The sequence below is a fragment of the Silene latifolia genome, chromosome 9 (assembly GCF_048544455.1).
Source record: "Silene latifolia isolate original U9 population chromosome 9, ASM4854445v1, whole genome shotgun sequence".
NCBI lineage: Eukaryota > Viridiplantae > Streptophyta > Magnoliopsida > Caryophyllales > Caryophyllaceae > Silene > Silene latifolia.
This window is the reverse complement of record NC_133534.1, coordinates 9829540-9848083: the sequence shown is the minus strand read 5'-3', so window position 1 is coordinate 9848083 and position 18544 is coordinate 9829540. Positions and strand designations below refer to the sequence as shown.

Sequence of the window (18544 nt, the reverse complement as noted above, 5' to 3'; positions counted from 1 at the left end):
TTTTTTACCCATATTATTCAAATTGTAGAATATATTCAGCTACTAATTGTGCAGTCGATTAATCGACTTAATTAAGGTTCATCAGTTCGATTGATTGAATTAGGGAATAAAAAGATGAATTGGGGATACGATTAGAGAATTGGGATTTAGGGTTAGAGTAGAATGAAGAAATTGGGATATCTGGGTAAAGTGAAATGAAAATAATCAGTTGGGTTGGGATGTAGAGTATGCGTAATAAGTAAATAGGGGTAGTTTAGGTATTTTACTTAAATCGTCACTTAACAAGTCGGGAAATAAGGAAAATGATGTTCGGAGTAAAAATACGGGGGTGATTGGGGAATATACGTTAAAGTTTGGGGGTTATTTGTAAAAACGCAAATACGGGGTGGTAATTTGTAAAAAATCGCAAATATGGGGTGGTTATTTGTAATTTTTCCTTTTTTTTATTATAAAATGATTACCGTCATAAATTACGAACCTCAGAGCACCGAAAAATAAATAAATTACGAACCTCACAAGTCACAACAAAGATTAAAAAATAAAATAAAATTATACAACACTTCCAAATTGCCGAACCCTAGCTCTAATCCCCAAATTGCCGCCCTCCTCTGCCGTCATCTCCGTCGCCATGCCTACTGTCAGTGTAGGAAGAGACCGTCTATTCGCCGCCATCGCCAGAATCTATTGTCTCTTCCTTCTCTTTCACTTTCACTTTCGAATTCTAATTTCCTTGCACTTGTTATCGCCATTTTTGTCCGATTTTAGGTTTTCAATTTATTCTTTTACTTGTCGAATTTAGGTGTATGAAATGTTTGATTCAATTTGCAGCGGATGAGAAGTTCGAAGATTTATGCTTCCGTTTCGGCATTGAGCTTGATGACATTGTGAGGATTTTATTCTCTATGCATTCATGTTAATTTTTTTTGTTTGATTTTGAATTTAATTTGAATTTCGGGGTTACGTAGACGACGGAGAAGGCGATTATTAGGAAAGAGAAGCATTTAGATGATGATGTATCTACTGATGATGAAGAAATTATTTACAAAATTGAAGTGTCTGCTAATCGGTATTCGACTTATTTGTTTGCTTGATAACTAGTCAGATTCATTGGTTGAGGGTTTAATGTATAATTTGAGCGGTATTTTGAGTATAATTGGTGAATTTATCCGGTAGGTATGATTTGCTTTGTCTCGAGGGGCTTGCACAAGCTCTACGAGTTTTTGAGGGGCTTCAACCGATTCCGACATATACGCTTGCTGATATTCATCGGGATTCCATGTTGAAAATGCATGTCAAACCGGAGGTATAATTCACACGTTTTTTTTTTGAAGCTGGAGAAGCTCAATTTTTTGAATGTCACGAGTTTAATTTTGTGTGTTTTTTTTTCTTGTAGACATCGTCAATTCGACCATTTGTTGTTTGCGCTGTTTTAAGAGGTATTAGTTTCAATGAAGCGAGATATAACAGCTTCATTGATCTTCAGGATAGGTTACATCAGAATATATGCCGGTAACTAAGCTTGCTTTTACTTGGTTCCTTCTTGCTTCTGCTTCTTGATCTTTCGCTTTCTTAGAGACAATTTACAAATGTCCCTCATGCTTCAGAATAGGAATAGACGGATAACTTGTTTATTTAGGTCATGAAAAATATAAAGGTTTACTTCACCACCAGATCCTTTTGGCGTTGTCAGTGTGATGTAACTTGTTTATGTAGTCATAAAAAATATAAAGATTTGCACCCTCTGTCACCCCAACTATTTCACCACTACCAACCCGACGACTAACTTGAATCATCCTTTGGGGTCGTCAATTTTTGTGTGTAAAAAAATGAGACTCTAGAGAGAATTGAAAACATGATACTAAAATGAAGCAAGGTCGGCACAAACATAATTGTAAAGGGACGAAACTTAAAAGACAAATGTGAGATAACCGTCTATATGTGGCCTGTGAAGAAAGTTAAATTGGATGAACAAGTGTGGGAAAGTTAAAGACAGAATAAACTCAAATCCCACCATCTGCATATATCTTTCCCTCTTCCACTCTCCCATCTTCTCACGCCATATTTTATTTTATAAGAAATCGTCCATACAGCAGCACATTACCTGAATTTCTTAATTTTAAATTCAATGAAATAAAGCAAAGTGACACACTATAATGTATGTGCTTCGTAAATCAGTAAGTTTTCGGTAGATGTTTTTTAACTGCAATTTTCATTTTGGGTCATCCAAAATTAGATTCGGTGTGTACATCAAACTTCCGTACACAATTATAGGCAAGAGCCTTTGCAAACATCTACACCTTGGTAATGCTGTTGCTCTATGTAGTATGTAGGATGTTGTATGTTCTGTCAAATAAGATTGTTTTCTGAGCAAAGAGAATTTATCTTCTTATTATAGGCGAAGAACCTTGGTTGCTATAGGGACTCATGATTTGGATACTATTCAGGGCCCTTTCACTTATGAGGTATAAGTCAATTTATTTTCCTTCTTTCCTTTCACAGTTTGCTCTAATACGTAATAAAGAAAACACTTCACGCACTTATTAGAATATGTGAGCTAGATACTAACCAAACACCATCATCTATGTTATATGGATACGGAATACATTCAGATCAGTTTAGCAACGATTCGCTGGAGGTTTGAGCGACTTAGGTAACCGAAGGATACATTGAGGGATTACTTAATTATCGACATTTTTCACTCATTTCTGTGTTTAAAAATCAATTAAACATAAGTGCATAACACACTGTATGAATATAAAGTTTACATCTTTTATGGTTGTCGATTAAATAACCAAAGTAATGGTGTTTTGGGCTAGATATTTTGCTTCATGATCATTGTGTGTTCTTTGTTGTTTGTGATATTCTATGATATGTATTTAACTGTCTTTTCTGTCGCAGGCTTTGTCACCAGAGGAAATAAATTTCGTGCCTTTGAAGCAGGTATTTATTTTTTCTCATTAGTTGTACGTTTCTCTTATATATATGAGGAGTCTTGCTAAACTTGAGTCTTGGCGTGTTCCTTGGTAATAAAAGTGTGTTTTATATGTCTTATATTTTAGGTTAAAAAATTCAGGGCTGATGAGCTAATGAAGTTCTACGAGGTTATTTATTCTTTCATTCTGTTTTCTCCTTAATGTTAGCTGTTTTTTCACACTTCATGTTATTTATAACCGCTTGTTACTCTATGACAGTCGGACTTGAAGTTGAAGAAGTTCTTGCATATAATTGCGGACTCGCCAGTGTTCCCTGTCATATATGACTCTAAGAGGTATAATGTATTTATAGTACACGTTTTATTGTTCGCTAAAATCATGTTTTTGCTCAGATTTATTAGTGATTTTTATTTATTTGCCTTTCTGTGTTTCTGACACTACCAATTGTTTGATCTTTATCTGCAGAACCGTTTTGTCCTTGCCCCCAATTATAAATGGTGCACATTCAGCAATTTCTTTGAAGACAAAGAATGTTTTTATTGAATGTACAGCCACTGATTTGACGAAGGCCAAGATTGTTTTGAACACCATGGTTAGAGACAGCTAATTTGAATGTTCGTTTGCAATTAATTTGTCTTTTGGCTGATATTGCGCTCTTTTTTTTTCAGGTCACAATGTTTTCAGTGTACTGCGAAAAGAAATACGAAGTTGAACCAGTTGAAGTAGTTTATTCTGATGGCAAGTCCTATGTTTGCCCTGATCTGTCGCTCTATGATGTAGATGTACCCCTGTCGTATATAAATGACACGATAGGTGTCTCGCTGGAGGCTGATGAGGTACTGAGATTGTTTCCTATCACGCTTCTTTTGTCCAGTGTAATTTTTCTTTGTGAAACTTGAGATTGTGATATTGGTGCTTAAAATATTTTCGACTTCTTTCTAGATAAATTTAGTGTGTATCTGAAATGGTCTATGGTTATTCTTTTATAGTTCTTTTATTCTTTGATGATGCTGTATGATTTGTATGAATATGTAAAGGTCTGCCAGGTTATGAAAAACTCAATACTGAAGCTAAATACCCTGCATTGTGATGATCGTGACTGTGTTGTCAGATAATTTACTGCCTTGGTCTTTTTACTGTGCAAATGAAGTTTAAAAAAAAAATCATACCTGCTTTTTAATTCGTAGATCAGTATTTGTCTAAGTGGCACTTTGCAAGCTTGGTATTATAATATTTGTTGGGATAGTTGCTTAAAAAGCTTCAGACTTGATCAGCAGTTTTGATGATGAGATATTAAGTTTTTGTAGAGTGTTTGTAGTTTAGTGGATTAGTGGTGTGGTCAAGTATCTGGAGGGGAGCTTGTCTGTTAATTTTATTTAAGAAACTGTAGCTTCACAATGTCCTAAGATTGGTGACGCATTGTCATACTAGTATGCGACTATGGGGCATGAGGTAAGGTCAAGTGTTTGTGTGGGAAAGGTTTTTGTATCATAATGTTATGAGTGAATTACTGTGAGAACTGAAGATGGAGTTTAGTGGTTTATACATATTCCCTCCTAGTTTCAAACTGCATGTCTAGTGATTGAATACAATCTCCTTCATTTTATGGCATATTCATAAAAAAACAATGATTGGTGAAAGCACGAGAAGTTTACTAGGTTCCAAACTAATTGCTGTTAAAAAATTGAGATCTAGCTGTGTAGAAACTCATTTATAGGCAAATTGCTTTCATGAATGAGTTCTATCTGCTTTCGTTACTTGAAGTTATGTAATTTCTGTTATGTTCTTTCCATCAAGGTTCAAGTTTCACTTTTTGAAACTACTATATAGCTCTGCCGTCCTGTGCTTCACCCAAATGGGTACTTGTCTTTTCTTCTTTTTGTAGATTAGATTTCCCACATTAGTTTGAAAACATAATTATCCGCGAAAGTGGTGATTAAACCCCTTTACTTTGATGAATTGTGAAATCTAACCCCTTAACTTTTAATTGGAGTAATTGACCCCCTTAACTTTTCCAAAATGTGAAATTGAACCCTTTTGTTTTTTCCGGCCAATATCTCACCGGAATTTCATTTTCTCGCCTACTGTCTTTTAAGTACTGTATAATAATACACTACCATATATTCATACAGAGCTACTCCTGATTACCACTCTTTTAACATCCTCTCCTCCAATTTGCCCATTTTGCCAGACACATACCTTATGACTTCTTATTTAGCGATTCCTCAAGTACAATCACTCATTTGATTGATGTCTAATGGCAACTTCTGGGAAATTTAATCAAAGGAAGTCTCACTTGCTAAATTTCCTTGAGTATAGCATGTAGGCATGGAGTTTGACAGAGACATGAAGTTTGCTTAGAATTGGAACTTTAAAAACGTAATTTGAGAAGACAACTAGTGTTGATGTATAATTCATTAATATTTTTTATTTTCCGTATGTCATGTGTATTGTTTTTAGTATTTAGGATGAAAAACTCATACATATTAATGAGATATTGGTTGAGATGTTGACGAGAAAATGAAATTCTGGTGAGATATTGGCCGGAAAAAACAAAAGGGTTCAATTTCACATTTTGGAAAAGGTAAGGGGGTTAATTACTTGGGTTTAATCACCACTTTCGCGCATAATTATCCATCTCTCAGTTTGTATATGCGCATCACTCCTTTGGCTTCCCTTGATTAATATTACTATGCTCTTCCCATCATTGGAATACTTTTTGATTTGATATGCATCTCTTCACCTTTATTATTCCTATTCTTATTGCTCCTCTTATCATTATTGAGTTCTTACATTTGCATTTTTTTTGGTTTTAATTTTTCTGTTAACGTCTTTTAACAAAACTATATTAGATGAATAGGGAGCGCTTACCTCATCTTTTTTTGGACAACAGGTTACACATTTGTTGAAGAAGATGCAATTGCACGCCAAGAAGTCTGATCTGGTTGATAACCAGTGCAATGTCAGTGTGTCTGTCCCACCTACCCGAAGTGATATTCTTCATCCTTGCGACGTGATGGAGGTACATACCCCTATCTCAAAACTGTTTATTAAGATGCTCATCGGTTTTGAGTCAAACAATGACAACTTTCTTCTATGGCTTCTTATAGGATGTTGCTATTGCATTCGGATATAATGAAATTCCCAAGAGAATGCCTGCAGCGATGCCTGCACCAGTAAAGCCCCTGCCGTTGAATGAACTTACGGATCTAATTAGATCTGAGGTAAACTTGCTTAAAGTTTCTGATGTATTTTCTATATTAAAATCAATCTGAAGTGCCGCAATCTGTGGCTATGTAGTATTCTCTCATGGGATTGATAATTGTCAAGTGATCTAAATTTTAGATATTGAGGGAACATAGATGGTGCACATATAAATAAGACAGTCTCTCAATGTTCTCTTAGATGTGGCTGTCAAATGTTCTAATACTTTGAAATTGAAACACACATAACTGGTTAGGGATTGAGGTCAGCAGAACACTCAAGGGAGAGAGTAACTGTTCATTATTTGTCCGATGTTTTGGAAATCCTTATCTCTCTATGGGATTCCCGTTTACATGTTTTTCCCCCCTAATATGCCATGACTGGGATAGAATATTCAATCTAGATAATACTTTCCTATGCTTTAAACCTTTCAACAGTCTTCTCCTGCATCCTTCTATTTTCTTCCCACTTTTCTTTTTTTCCATCTAGTAAGCTTTTTGTGCTCTAATTACCAAGTTATCCTAAATATTCCCATATAATTACAAAATATGCAATCACTAACCCAACTAATTTCATTAACCATAGTCACATAAATAACTCAATCATCGTCAACCTTCCCCCCTTTCCTTTATTTCCAACAAATCTGACCACCTCACACCGGCACTGATCACCAGCCCATTGCGTTCGAATCACCCCAGAAGCTGCCCCTCTCATCTGTTGCTTCCCCAATCACTTTTGTTTTTCTGCATACTCTTATTGATTTTTTGTACGCGTTCATCTCAGATTGCAATGAACGGGTTTACAGAGGTCTTGAACTGGATTTTGTGCTCTCGTAAAGATGATCCATCAGCTACAGTTATCATTGAAAATCCTCGTTCTGCTGATTGTGAGGTTTGTCTTTATTTCAAAAGAATTGGTTTACAAATGTTTGTTAGATATGTGGAAGATGTTGGGAGAGAACTTAGTAAATGATCCTCTTAGGAGGCATTTTTATTAGTTCTTTGTAAAAATCACCCATTAGGTACAACTGTACGAGCGACTCTTTAGTTTCAAAAAGCACGAGGCACACCAAGGTGATGAGTGCTAGTGGTGACATAGCCCAAAGCGTGCACGATAAGTAAAAGAGGTGCAAAATTTTTGCGAGCTAAACTGTATTCCAATATAAAATACTGTGCACCACCCGTCTTTGGATTTTGGAGAGGGATAATGAGGCAAAGGGAAGGGCAATCGAAGAATTATATAAGAAAAAGAGTATCGAATTCACATGACAGGCGCTACGAGGCATTTTCCTTAGTGCATTACTGACCTTGAGCTTAGCGCCCCCAAGGCATGCCTTTTATATAAATGTGGTTCTTTTAAAAGAGCAGTTAATATTGAGAACCATAAAAGCAAGGCAGATTTTTTTCAGATGAGAGTCAGGGAATGAACTGAGCAATTCGTCAAATCAGAACCCTTCCTTTGTTGCCCCTTTGAAAGTTTAGACTTTTTGTAGCCCATGGATGAATTTGGGAATGCTTTTTTTAACATTTCAATTTCCCACTTGTCTTCGTTTCTTTTAAGATTTGATAATTTTATAAAGTGTTTCGTTTTATTGTAATTCTCCTAAAAATAAGTTGATATACTGGATCATGATCACATCACATACTTTATTTCTAAGAAGGGTAGTCAGACTAGACTAGTCACTTTGTATGATTTTATCACATGCTGGGCCAAAAAACGATTAAGTTTGTGAACAACATGATGCGCAGCCTTATCTTATGATGCCACATTATGTCCCTTATCACCATGTTATGCGGATTTACAGATCAAACTGGAATTTAAGTTGAGGTAGTAGATATAGTGGGGGATGCAATTGTGGACTTCTCTTGTTTAGGTTACTCTATCATAGTTGCTTTATTTTCATTGAAGCCATTCATTATTTGTGGTGTTTGGACTTTGGAGTATAATAGAATAGTTGGTCCACATGATTGTCGAGGCAGTTTTCAGAAGGGGTTAATGTTGTTATTGGGACTAAGACATTGGGAATTTTTGTTAGCAAATCATTTTTATAATGTTGGCTGATCAATAATTCAAGATAGGTTAGCGAAGAGGATTAAAATGGTGTGTGGCTATTGAATGCTCCCTTTCTGGGGTTGTGGATTGGTATACACGCAGGGTGAAATTCTTTTGGATAGAATTTTGCATTGGGATAATGTTGTTGCTGGAAAGGCTTTGTTTGTGTTTGTAAGAAAAATAATTTTTTATTTGATTTGCTGGTCAATAACACAAGATAGGTTAATGAGGAGGATTAGTTATCATGTACAAAGTATCTGTGCAGGGTGTAATTTTGCTTAATCGAATTTGTTTAGTGCACTCGAATTTTAGGTGTCTGTAATTCATATGAAGGATGATTCCTGACGGGAAGGAAATATTAGGCAGCGTGGTGGTTCGGACACTTGAATGTTTTGAATTTGCATCCTGAAATTCAGTATTAAAGCTACATCACAGCAATGAAATAAGTTTCTTGTTTTATTTAATTGCTAACGTGTTCAAGACATGTGTTTTAGTTTTCACAAAATTGTGTTCCAAGTGCATTATTTTGGTTTTCCAACATCAGTTAGTGTCGGAAAAACTTCTGGTCCCTTTTGGGTTGTCGCATGGTGGTCTAGTAAGGATATGTTTTACCTTAATTTGGTGTACCTGTGTTTTGAGACCTTATTTTGCTGTGTGTTTTGATTTGACTTGCACTTGCATCTGTAGGTGGTTCGTAGCAGTCTTATGCCAGGCATCCTAAAAGCAGTTGGGCACAACAAAGATCATAAAAAACCCATCAAGGTAATTGTTGCTCAAATTCCCTTCACTTTTCAAATTCGAGCAAACTTGCAAGATCCCTTTTTTTTGATTTCTTGGGATTAGTCCTTCAGTTTGTATTCTTGTAAATCAAGATGACAAATTTTCTAAAACGAGAAAAGAGAATAATACAGCTTAAGGACAAATAATTCTCACGAACATACCTAACGAGTAACTGAGTAAGAACTAATAACTGATCAGTGTAACGAGGATGGTATTTGATAATAGAGGGAAGAAAACTGAAGGGGGAAGTAAATAGAATTAAAGGAAAGTGAATAAGCTTCCATTATCCTTCCAGATATTATCCTTTTAGATCTTTCCAAGTATGGTTGAGTTTACTGAACAGAGAGAAGATATATTTTCCTTCTTTCTTCCAGCCGGATATGTAACATGGATACCTTTTACCCTGTAAAGTATCCAGGCTTAGGTATTTTTCTGGTGACAGGGTCTCTACTAGTTAGAGCTGCTTACTGGACCTCCTGCTGAATGCTTGATTTTGACTGGTTTGTGATTGTTTCTTGTTTAGGTTTTTGAAGCTGGTGATGTAGTGATTCTAAGTGATACAAATGATGTTGGTGCTGTGAACCACCGTCAACTTGCAGCTCTTCATTGTGGTGCTAGCTCTGGCTTTGAGGTATGTGTGTTTTACTCAATACCTCTTGTCTTTGTTTCCGTTCATAACCATCCATGGGATTATGAACAGCAATGCTGATGTAATCTTTCTCTATTTATTTCTGCAGATTATACATTCCCTCGTTGATAGAGTTATGGCGGTTGTTGGTACTCCTTTTGTAGAAGAAGGCGATAACTCAGGCTACTATTTACAGCATGCCGATGTAAGCCTAGTGTATAGCTGCAGTTCAGTTTTCTGAATTTTTGGATGTTATGTCTGACCCTTTTCTATGTGGTTGCTGAAGAATCCCGAGTTTCTTTCTGGAAGACAAGCCAGTATTATCTACAAAGGTCAACACATAGGCACTTTTGGCATAGTGCACCCTGAGGTATCTTCTAACTGTAACAAGCTATGATGCTAATTGAGTTGCATTCTCATAGATCTATGCGTTAAGGGCGTTAAGCCATTTGTTTTTATTTGATGTCGATTAATACCTTTTGCTAATTGGCAATTTGACACTGAGATTTTTGTGTTTTCTGTGAGGTTTTTATTTGAGCCATTGAGGCCACCTTTTGGTAAAGTTTGATAAGACACATGCTCCCCTTGAATGAACTAAAAATCTTCAAGTACTTCTTCAAAGATGTTTCAACTTTTGGCCGTTCTGGTGATAGCAGTAGTCAAACAAATACGCAGAGCTGCTGTGTTCAAAATGTTTGTTATATGCTCATGCTCTTAGAAAAGGGAGTCGTTCTGCTAAAGTGCGATAATGTGAAATACTGTTGGGTTCCTATTGCTATATGGTTATGTTCTTGTATTGGAGTTAATGATCATATAGTTCAGGTCTAGCTCTCGACTCTCACTTGACCTTTCTTCTCTTTTTAGCAGTTCTCGATTTGTCTACAAGTTGTAGGTGTCACCCTCTTGTGTTCTCTTATTAACATCTTCTATTACTTGTCAAATAATATTTTTAATGTGTGAAATATTGCTGCTGTATGTAAGAGTATTGTGTTCTGTTATAACATGCTCCATGGCAACATTGACATGTTTCGGTTGTTGTAGAGATTTATGTCAAAATTAGTACTCTGCTCCATACAAATGTGCGTGGCTTAATGGAGTGTTTTTTTGCTGTATCGACATGTTCCATGCTGACGATGATCGTATTTTCATAATAAATCCATGTTTATGTTTTTTTCAGCTCTTGAACAAGTTCGACATTCCAGATCCTTGCTCCTACATGGAATTAAACATTGAAAGCTTCTTATAGGTGACAGCTTCTTTTGAATTAGTTCATTGATATTTTGGTCATCTCTAAATGCAGAGATTTGCATTAAAAACTTGATTGAATGAGAGCCAAGAATGTAGGTAGAGGCGGTGCCATATGAGCTTTTCACTGATGCCTACTGTTTTTGTGATATTGCTTCAGTTTATGAAAGAGGCTTTTACTGTGGTTGTCGGTCATTGCAAACTTAAAACTGTTCTAATGATTTAAATTCTAAACCAGTTGTGTGATTGTGTCTAATAATTAATATCCCCTAATTAATACAGTATCCCCTTTGTTGTTCGTCTGTTCGCTTGTTCACTGGAGTTTTGTTTATTTGTTTTCTCTTTGTTGATCTCGTTTTCCTGTTACTGTCTTTGTTTTTTTTGTCTTTCAATTCGTTTTGCCTCCTACAAACAGCTCCTCCTAATGACTGCGTGTTAATTTTAGGTCTTTTAGAATATTTTATTGCATGTAGTCAGTAGCCACCTAGGTAGCACCAAAACGGACACGGACACGGCAGCCCATCTCGGGACACGTTATTTAAATTTAATAAAGTATATATTTTATAGTTATAAACGTTCGATTTATATTTTGTAAAAGTATTTGATATTAATTTTAAATATGGGAAGGTAAAACTTGGCCTTGACTATAACTCATTTTTGTTGAACACCCAAACCCACCTTCTAATCAATCTCTTTCGACAACTCATTTCTCGTCTAAAGAACATTATTCACCCCAAATGATCTCCAAATACCATGGACACGCGTCGGACATGTGCCCAAATACCATGGACACGCGTCGGGCAAGTTAGACACGACTTTATAGGTGTCCCGACACGTTTAGGCGTGTGTCCGACGAGTGTGGTGTCCGATAGAGTGTCAGACACGGGACGACGAATTAAGAGTATCCGTGCTTCCTAGGTAGCCACTAGCCAGTATTGTTTACTCCCCCTATCCCAATTTCATATTTTTAGTTGTGTTATACATGGAAACCAGTATATATATAGTAAAAAGTCGAAAAGTAGAAAAGAGGTGGTAAAGTCAAAAGAAGAGGAAGAAAAATTAATTCCCAAAATGGAAAGTAGGTAGTTTAATCAGGCATGAAGGGAGTACTACTACTTAATAGAAGTATCAAACAATTGAAAAATATTGAGAAAGTTTGTGAATGAAATTCTAGAGGGATCGTCGAATAACTGTTAAAAATGTTCAACTACTCGCTCTGATTCCATTCTTATTTCACTCTGAAAATCTGTAGTAAATGAGAATCTGTTAGTTGCAGGATACTGTTTATTTCAGCAAATTGATTGCAGCCAATGTCAATTTGTTCAAAGAGCTAATGGAATGAGAGTTGACGGACTGATTTTTTGTTGGCAAGTCGAAGGAATTTCCTGGCCGGATGGGCTGCAATTCTGCTTTTTTATTAACAAATTTATCTTCAATTCGGGCTGTCAATGTACCGTACTGAAACTATCTTATACAGAGCATTCTTTTCGAAGCATTTATACAGTAGACCACCCTCCAGGAAAAATATAACCAGGTTTTCTATTTTTGATCGTGTAATGTTTTGATCCGCGAGCTGATTTTCTGTGTCATTGGGATTCAGATGATTAATGTGATTTGAGAGTTTTGCCGAGAAAAGTGGAAGTATTTGGAGTTAAATGCCCTTGTTCGCTATTAAGAGGATTAGAATATTTATCAAATTAGCTAATGTTTTCAGATATCAGCCGAACCGTATACTTATGTTGGATGGGATTTGATATTTAATGGAGTGAATCTATGTTAATCAACCGCTATTGTTGACCTAGGCTTGATTTATTGAAGCCTACACGGCACCTTGACACACATGCTTCCAGTAATGGTGTGTTCCAACCTTCAAATTATCAGTTATCTCGACAGGAACGAAAAAAATGTTGGACAAATAAATAATATCATGAAAGTTCTATGGAAAAGTATTATTCTGTAGTTTCAAACGCTTAACACGAGTCTGAATACTCCAATGACTGAAATAAGGTCGTTGAGATGAGCAATACTTGTCGACATGTATGCCATTTATTTCTCGCTCGCTAATATGAATTCACCTCATTTATGGCAAATACACCTCAAGATATTCCTTGAATAATATCGATTCCACAGACAACAAAACCATTCAACCACAATGTAACCGCACGATTGTAATTGGTAGGTATAATATAAATGGAAGCTGTCAGAGAAAATCAAAGAAATAAAACGGGAAATTTATCAGCATAAGAAAAAACTGGAGTCCAAATAGTATTTTGCTACACAGAGCTGCATCTTAAGTTCAAAAATGCTAGTTCTTCTGAGTTATGATCCTCATATAACCATCAATTTAGTCCCAACTACACCCTAAACAAACTAATAAGTGTAATCTGACTACGTTTCAAGGTCGGTCGAAACCTACATAATAAGATTACCTGAAAGACGTAGTAATCTCAACTGTTGTTCATAGTTCATACACCTTCAATATACGCGCTTATTTCACTTGGAAATGGAAATTGAAGCAACAAACCCATAACAAATGGTTGTATGAGTCATATGGGCGGCCAGTAAATCGGATAGAGATCAATCATCAATGTTTAAGCTCGGCTCATCTTCATCTTAGGCATTCCTTTTTTCGTCTGACGAGCACGTTCTTTGGCATCTTTCTTGCGAATGGCTTCAGCACTCATCTTTGCTTCGGCCTCCTCCAACATTTTCCTCCTGTCTTGCTTCTTCCTTTGTAAAGCCTCTTGCCTTGCATTCTGTAATTCCTTGTATACCTCTTGTGCAACCTTCACTCGGGCTCCATCAGTTTTGGAGCGAGCCTGTACGTGCAAAAACAACCTTTTATAGATGATGACGGACAAGGAAATACAAGTTCATGATATTTTTGATTCAACCAAGCAAGGAAACGTGGAAATTCGTGTAAATCAGAGGGAAAAACAAATTGTAAAGAGTCTACCTGTGAACTTAATTTGTATCGCCCAACAAAATCAATGTAGTAAGGGACCAGAGCCACAAGTCGAGTCATTTCAGACATATTTTTGATATCTGGAAGAGCAAACTTAAACATCAATTTCTTTTTATGGGGGCCTGATTGTTGGTCTGAGAAATGCATCGAGATGAAGTATTTTCCAAGCTTCTCAAAAGCCTTCTCGGAAAAGACCTGCAAGAACAGCCATCGTTAAGCTTTACTTACAGAGAGGCACATGTACACAAAAAAGAGAAAGAGGGACTTGAAAGATGATATCAAAGCAATCAAACAACTAACTTCAGTACAAAATAAGGTGTGCCCTTATGATTTCGCAAGATGAAAAGCATTGCAGCCGCAAAACTAACCCCAAAATACATCGAAAGAGAAAATCTAGCAGACCAAATGTACAAAGTAGAGTTATGTTCAGTTTATGCTCTACTCCTAAAACAATTAGGCCACTTCGACTGATGCACAATAGGTATAAGACGATGTGCTGGTTGAAAAGGGCATGATATAAAGTATCGGTACCACCTAAAAATGTGGTTGTTAACTTTAAAAAAAACCTTTATAACTTACCTAATAACTTGGTCGATTTTCGAGAAGTACAACTTCTAAAGTCCTCTATTTGAAAATCTCAGTCAATTATCCAGTTCACAAAATGTTTTGCTGCCACCATTCATGTCTAACTCTACATATTTCATCTGGGTCGTTTAACGGGTTTCTTTACATGTCCTAGAATGGCAAGTTTATTTTATACCAACTCAAGTATCAACTATACCCTTCCCGAATCACCCTTACCAATCAATACTCCTCCACACTCGTCCAACCCAAGTATTGCCACGACCATCACGAAACAACTCATCAGCCCACCACAGTACCATTAACAGGGCCACTAGACCATCTAATATCACTGCTACGTAACACCTAAACCACCGAGACTAAAATAATTGGTACATCAACTCTTGCAACATCATCTTCTCTAGTATGGCATTTTTTTAAAACTCAATTATACCCTAACCTAAACACCTCTACGGCTCTACCAAACAATTCTCCGCCACTCTCGTTCCACTAAGTATTGCCGGCCACCATGACCATCACCAAACAACTGTCCAGCCCATCATAATACCATTAGAAGCCCCCCTATACCATTTAATACCACCACTACCTCACACACCCAAACCACCAGAACTTGCAAAAACTCGTAACATAAGTTCACCGCTACATCAACTCTTGGAAAGTTAACCAATACCCAAATTTGGCATTACACCTCTGTACTTGTATATCAGGCTGCACTTGCTAAAACATAACAAAGATGAATCACAAACTACACCAGTTATATCATATACTACTCTCTCTTCCAATAAACTCTTCATCCTCTGTTTGATTCAAAAATATCCATCCATAACATAAAGAGTCCCTAACATTGTGGCAAAATTCTGAATTTGACTTTTTTTACCAAACGAATCATTACTTCTACCAGTGAAGAAAACTACAAAGATTCATGACATAACAGTAATATTGCTACATAACAGCAATGTAGCTACTCTCATAAAAAGTCGCCCTTAATAAGATTAACCACAAAGTCAAATTATGCCAATTAGGGAGTAGTTTGAAGAGATCATGATAATCCAAAACAAGCAACCACTCAACAACCAGTGGCACAGGGAGTTAATATGGAAGTGTGGCCTCAAGACCACAAAGATACGGAATAATTGCAATCTTATCCCATAAGATGAAAGTGTGTATAAAATATCGCTCATTTTGCGATATAAAGCCCAAATAATTTTACGAATGGTTATTGAATCACATTCACGACACGACCCCACACCCTAAATTTCCAAGCTACGCCACTATCCACAAGCTGATTCTCATCTCATCGTCAAAATATTATAGATCATACAAGATGCAAGTGTGGAAAATTTTACTACATTTGCTATATAGGATCCCACTAATTTGACTGATGTACATCCAAATTTCCACGCTACATCACTATCCACAACCTAATCCTCATCTCATCACCAAACTTATAGATCATACAAGATGTGTGGCAAAATTTTCCAAAAACTCTATATATGATCCCACTAATTTGACTGATGTACACCCAAATTTCCCGCACTATCCACAACCTAATCCTCATCTCATCATCAAAATTTTACTGATTTACCGATACAAGACCCCACTAATTTTACCTATTCACGATTTCACAAGTCAAATCCCTTATTTCCAAGCTAATCCACTATGAGCAACCTAATCCTAATCTCACCATCAAACAAATCTAGATCACAAACTTAATAAGAATCAATGAATACACAAACAAATCACACAAGAAATCGAAAGTAAAAACAACCGAAACAAACAGTAAAATCACCAAAGAACCAGACCTGATCAAGCACAGTCTCATTAATCAAATCACCAGCAACCTCCTTACTCTCAGAAACAACACTCAATTCCTCACTAACCCACTTCTTCCCATTCGGCGTAGGCATTATACTCCCAAACCTCGTTAAATCCGCCAATTCCTTAAACATCGCTTTCGCCATCTTCTTCCTCGCAATAGCGAAAACAATCTGATCCATTGCTTCATCATTCATATAAACCTCGAAACTAATCTCATCTTTACTCGGCACAATCGCATTATAAACCCTAGAAATCAAATCGTGTCGACTTTTAAGCTCCATTGTCGCCAACAAGCCCTGGCAATACCGCCTCCCGCTCGCGTAAAACTTGAACACATTTTGACCTTCTTTCAACAACAATGGCGAATCATCACCTTCTCCTACACCTAATAAACTGAAATTCTTCTCGAAAATCGATTCTTTCGTAGCGAATTTCGCCGCCCACGCTAAAGCTAGGTTTTCGTTCTCCTTTTTTCCGGTAAAATAATTAATCAAGAAAATCACCAAAAAACTCACGCAAATGATCTCAACGGTGAACTTCTTGACGACGACATTGAAGGTGAGAGGTTCTAGAATAACTTCAGATGCTGACGTGGCATTGACATTTACATCAGCGTTGACATCGACGGTTTTGCCCTCGGATGCGGAAGCGAGAACTTCGGTTTCCGAGGGTAAATCGGTAATTTCAGTCGGTAAGCCTTCGAATTCGTCTTCATCCCAGTACTCGAAGGCGGCGGCGGAGGAGGGAGTGGAGATGGACGGCGGAGATGGTGAAGTTGAGGGATCGGACGGTGGAGATGAAGAAAGAGGAGTGGAGGAGAGAGAATCGGACTGAGTTAAGGAAGGTGGATCGGTGAGTCGGATCGGAGGCGAGTCGTCGAGTTCGTCGACGGTGTCGAGGTCGTCGTCGCCGAAGCCTTCGAAGTGTTGGGGAGTTGAGGAGGTGAGAGGGAGAAGAAGGAGAGAGAGAAAGGTGAAGAAGATGATGAGGTGTTTGGAAGGTGAAATCGCCATTGATGAGGAGCTTGGTGTGGTGAGATGAGATTGGGGAAATGATGGGGATGGACAACTAATAAGTATAAGTGTGGGGGAGTAAAGTATTAGGAGTTGAGTCAAGTTTCCACCTTAATTAATTATCTTTTTTATTTTGTCGATAATAATAATAATCTTCGGTGTTAAATGTAGATTACCGTAATTAGGTGACGCCTGTTTTTTTTTAAATGTAAAAGAAGATACAAGTGCGAATATGATGGTTGATGGAAAATCTCTGTCAGGATTTTATTACTTAAGAGCATGTTTGGCCGATTCTCAAAAATGAATTTTTGTTTTTTGAGTTTTTCAAAAGTGCTTTTCAAAAGCAGAAACAACAAATAGTTGCTTCTATTTCTATGGGCAAAAATATGGATTTTTAGCTTTTGAGAAATTTTGTATAACTTTTAGAAAATTATGTGTTTGGCCAAAAAGTGTTTTTGAACTCAAAAACACTTTTACAAACTAGGCCAAACACACACTAAGTTAGCTTACTCGCGCATATATATATAAGAAATTTTAATTGGCTTGCTAATCAAAGATTAATGGAGTCGTTAATTACCCTCTGTCGGGATTAAGATCCATCCTTCGTGAAAATGTACTTGAGACCTGGAGTATATTCAACATTAGCTAGCTAATTGTTGTTTGGTGGGGGTTAAATGAATAGAATTACTATAAAGTATATTTTACTTTAGCACTTATTGTTCATTTTTTAGCCGTATATGTTGTTTATCTTGAATGTTCAATCTATTTCTCATATCACAAAATCTCATTTGTGACGGCACGTATCCGTCACTTTGGAGTGACGGATACCATTTTCCCTCACAAATGACCCAAATAGAGGAGAGAGGGAAGCACATGGGGTGCCCCACCTTGTCCCCCCTATCCGTTTTGTGAGTGGCATTATCCGTCACTTGCTCGATCCGTCTTCAGCAAGACTAATTGTTCTCATATATGAGGATCTCAAATAAGAATTAATAGTCAATTAGAGGTACAGTCCCAACTCTCAATTGGTGTATTACAAGATTTACAACTTGATTAAAGGGTTGTGAGATGTTTGTCTATTTCATTTATGTGATTAAGAAAAGATGTTCTACCTTCGTTTCTATATGTGCAACTCTTAACTTCAAAATGATCAATGTACTTTTGTATTTGTTAAGAGTTGAGACTTGAGAGTAAGACCATCCCCAAGCAGAGGTCGCGCTAATTAGGTCGCGACCCGGTTTTACTCTTAATCCCACTTTATTTATCTTGACCTACTTTTACCCTCCCAAGCAGAAGGTCACGACCTAGGTTATCAACCCAATCA

General features: G+C 36.9%; 2 protein-coding genes across 3 annotated transcripts; one reads left to right on the top strand and one right to left on the bottom strand.

Moving 5' to 3' along the window:
- Window positions 1-481: 481 nt before the first annotated feature.
- Window positions 482-12626, top strand: LOC141599056 (phenylalanine--tRNA ligase beta subunit, cytoplasmic). Of its 2 annotated transcripts, none has more exons than XM_074418941.1 (20): window positions 482-686; window positions 829-884; window positions 966-1066; window positions 1174-1303; window positions 1394-1509; window positions 2396-2462; window positions 2899-2940; window positions 3060-3101; window positions 3192-3268; window positions 3399-3525; window positions 3602-3769; window positions 5827-5955; window positions 6044-6157; window positions 6921-7028; window positions 8877-8951; window positions 9493-9600; window positions 9707-9802; window positions 9884-9967; window positions 10775-10843; window positions 12119-12626. In XM_074418941.1, exons 1-19 carry the CDS (start codon window positions 629-631, stop codon window positions 10841-10843), a joined length of 1767 nt encoding a protein of 588 aa, XP_074275042.1. In that variant the 5' UTR covers window positions 482-628; the 3' UTR covers window positions 12119-12626. The 2 variants fall into 2 exon arrangements, with proteins under 2 accessions (XP_074275042.1, XP_074275043.1); XM_074418942.1 differs by having other exon boundaries at window positions 12113-12626.
- Window positions 12627-13057: 431 nt separating this feature from the next.
- LOC141599055 (uncharacterized protein At5g49945) lies at window positions 13058-17304 on the bottom strand. Its single transcript, XM_074418940.1, has 3 exons — window positions 16192-17304; window positions 13799-14002; window positions 13058-13661 (listed from the first exon to the last, which is right to left on the bottom strand). Exons 1-3 carry the CDS (start codon window positions 17218-17220, stop codon window positions 13434-13436), a joined length of 1461 nt encoding a protein of 486 aa, XP_074275041.1. The 5' UTR covers window positions 17221-17304; the 3' UTR covers window positions 13058-13433.
- Window positions 17305-18544: the final 1240 nt, after the last annotated feature.

Coding starts and splice junctions, on each gene's coding strand:
- LOC141599056 (XM_074418941.1), top strand. CDS start 629: ATGCCTACTGTCAGTGTAGGAAGAGACCGTCTATTCGCCGCCATCGCC. Junction 687..828: donor CGCCATCGCCAGAATCTATT/GTCTCTTCCTTC, acceptor TTCAATTTGCAG/CGGATGAGAAGTTCGAAGAT. Junction 2,941..3,059: donor ATTTCGTGCCTTTGAAGCAG/GTATTTATTTTT, acceptor CTTATATTTTAG/GTTAAAAAATTCAGGGCTGA.
- LOC141599055 (XM_074418940.1), bottom strand. CDS start 17,220: ATGGCGATTTCACCTTCCAAACACCTCATCATCTTCTTCACCTTTCTC. Junction 14,003..16,191: donor ATGAGACTGTGCTTGATCAG/GTCTGGTTCTTT, acceptor CTGTTCTTGCAG/GTCTTTTCCGAGAAGGCTTT. Junction 13,662..13,798: donor GATACAAATTAAGTTCACAG/GTAGACTCTTTA, acceptor TTGCACGTACAG/GCTCGCTCCAAAACTGATGG.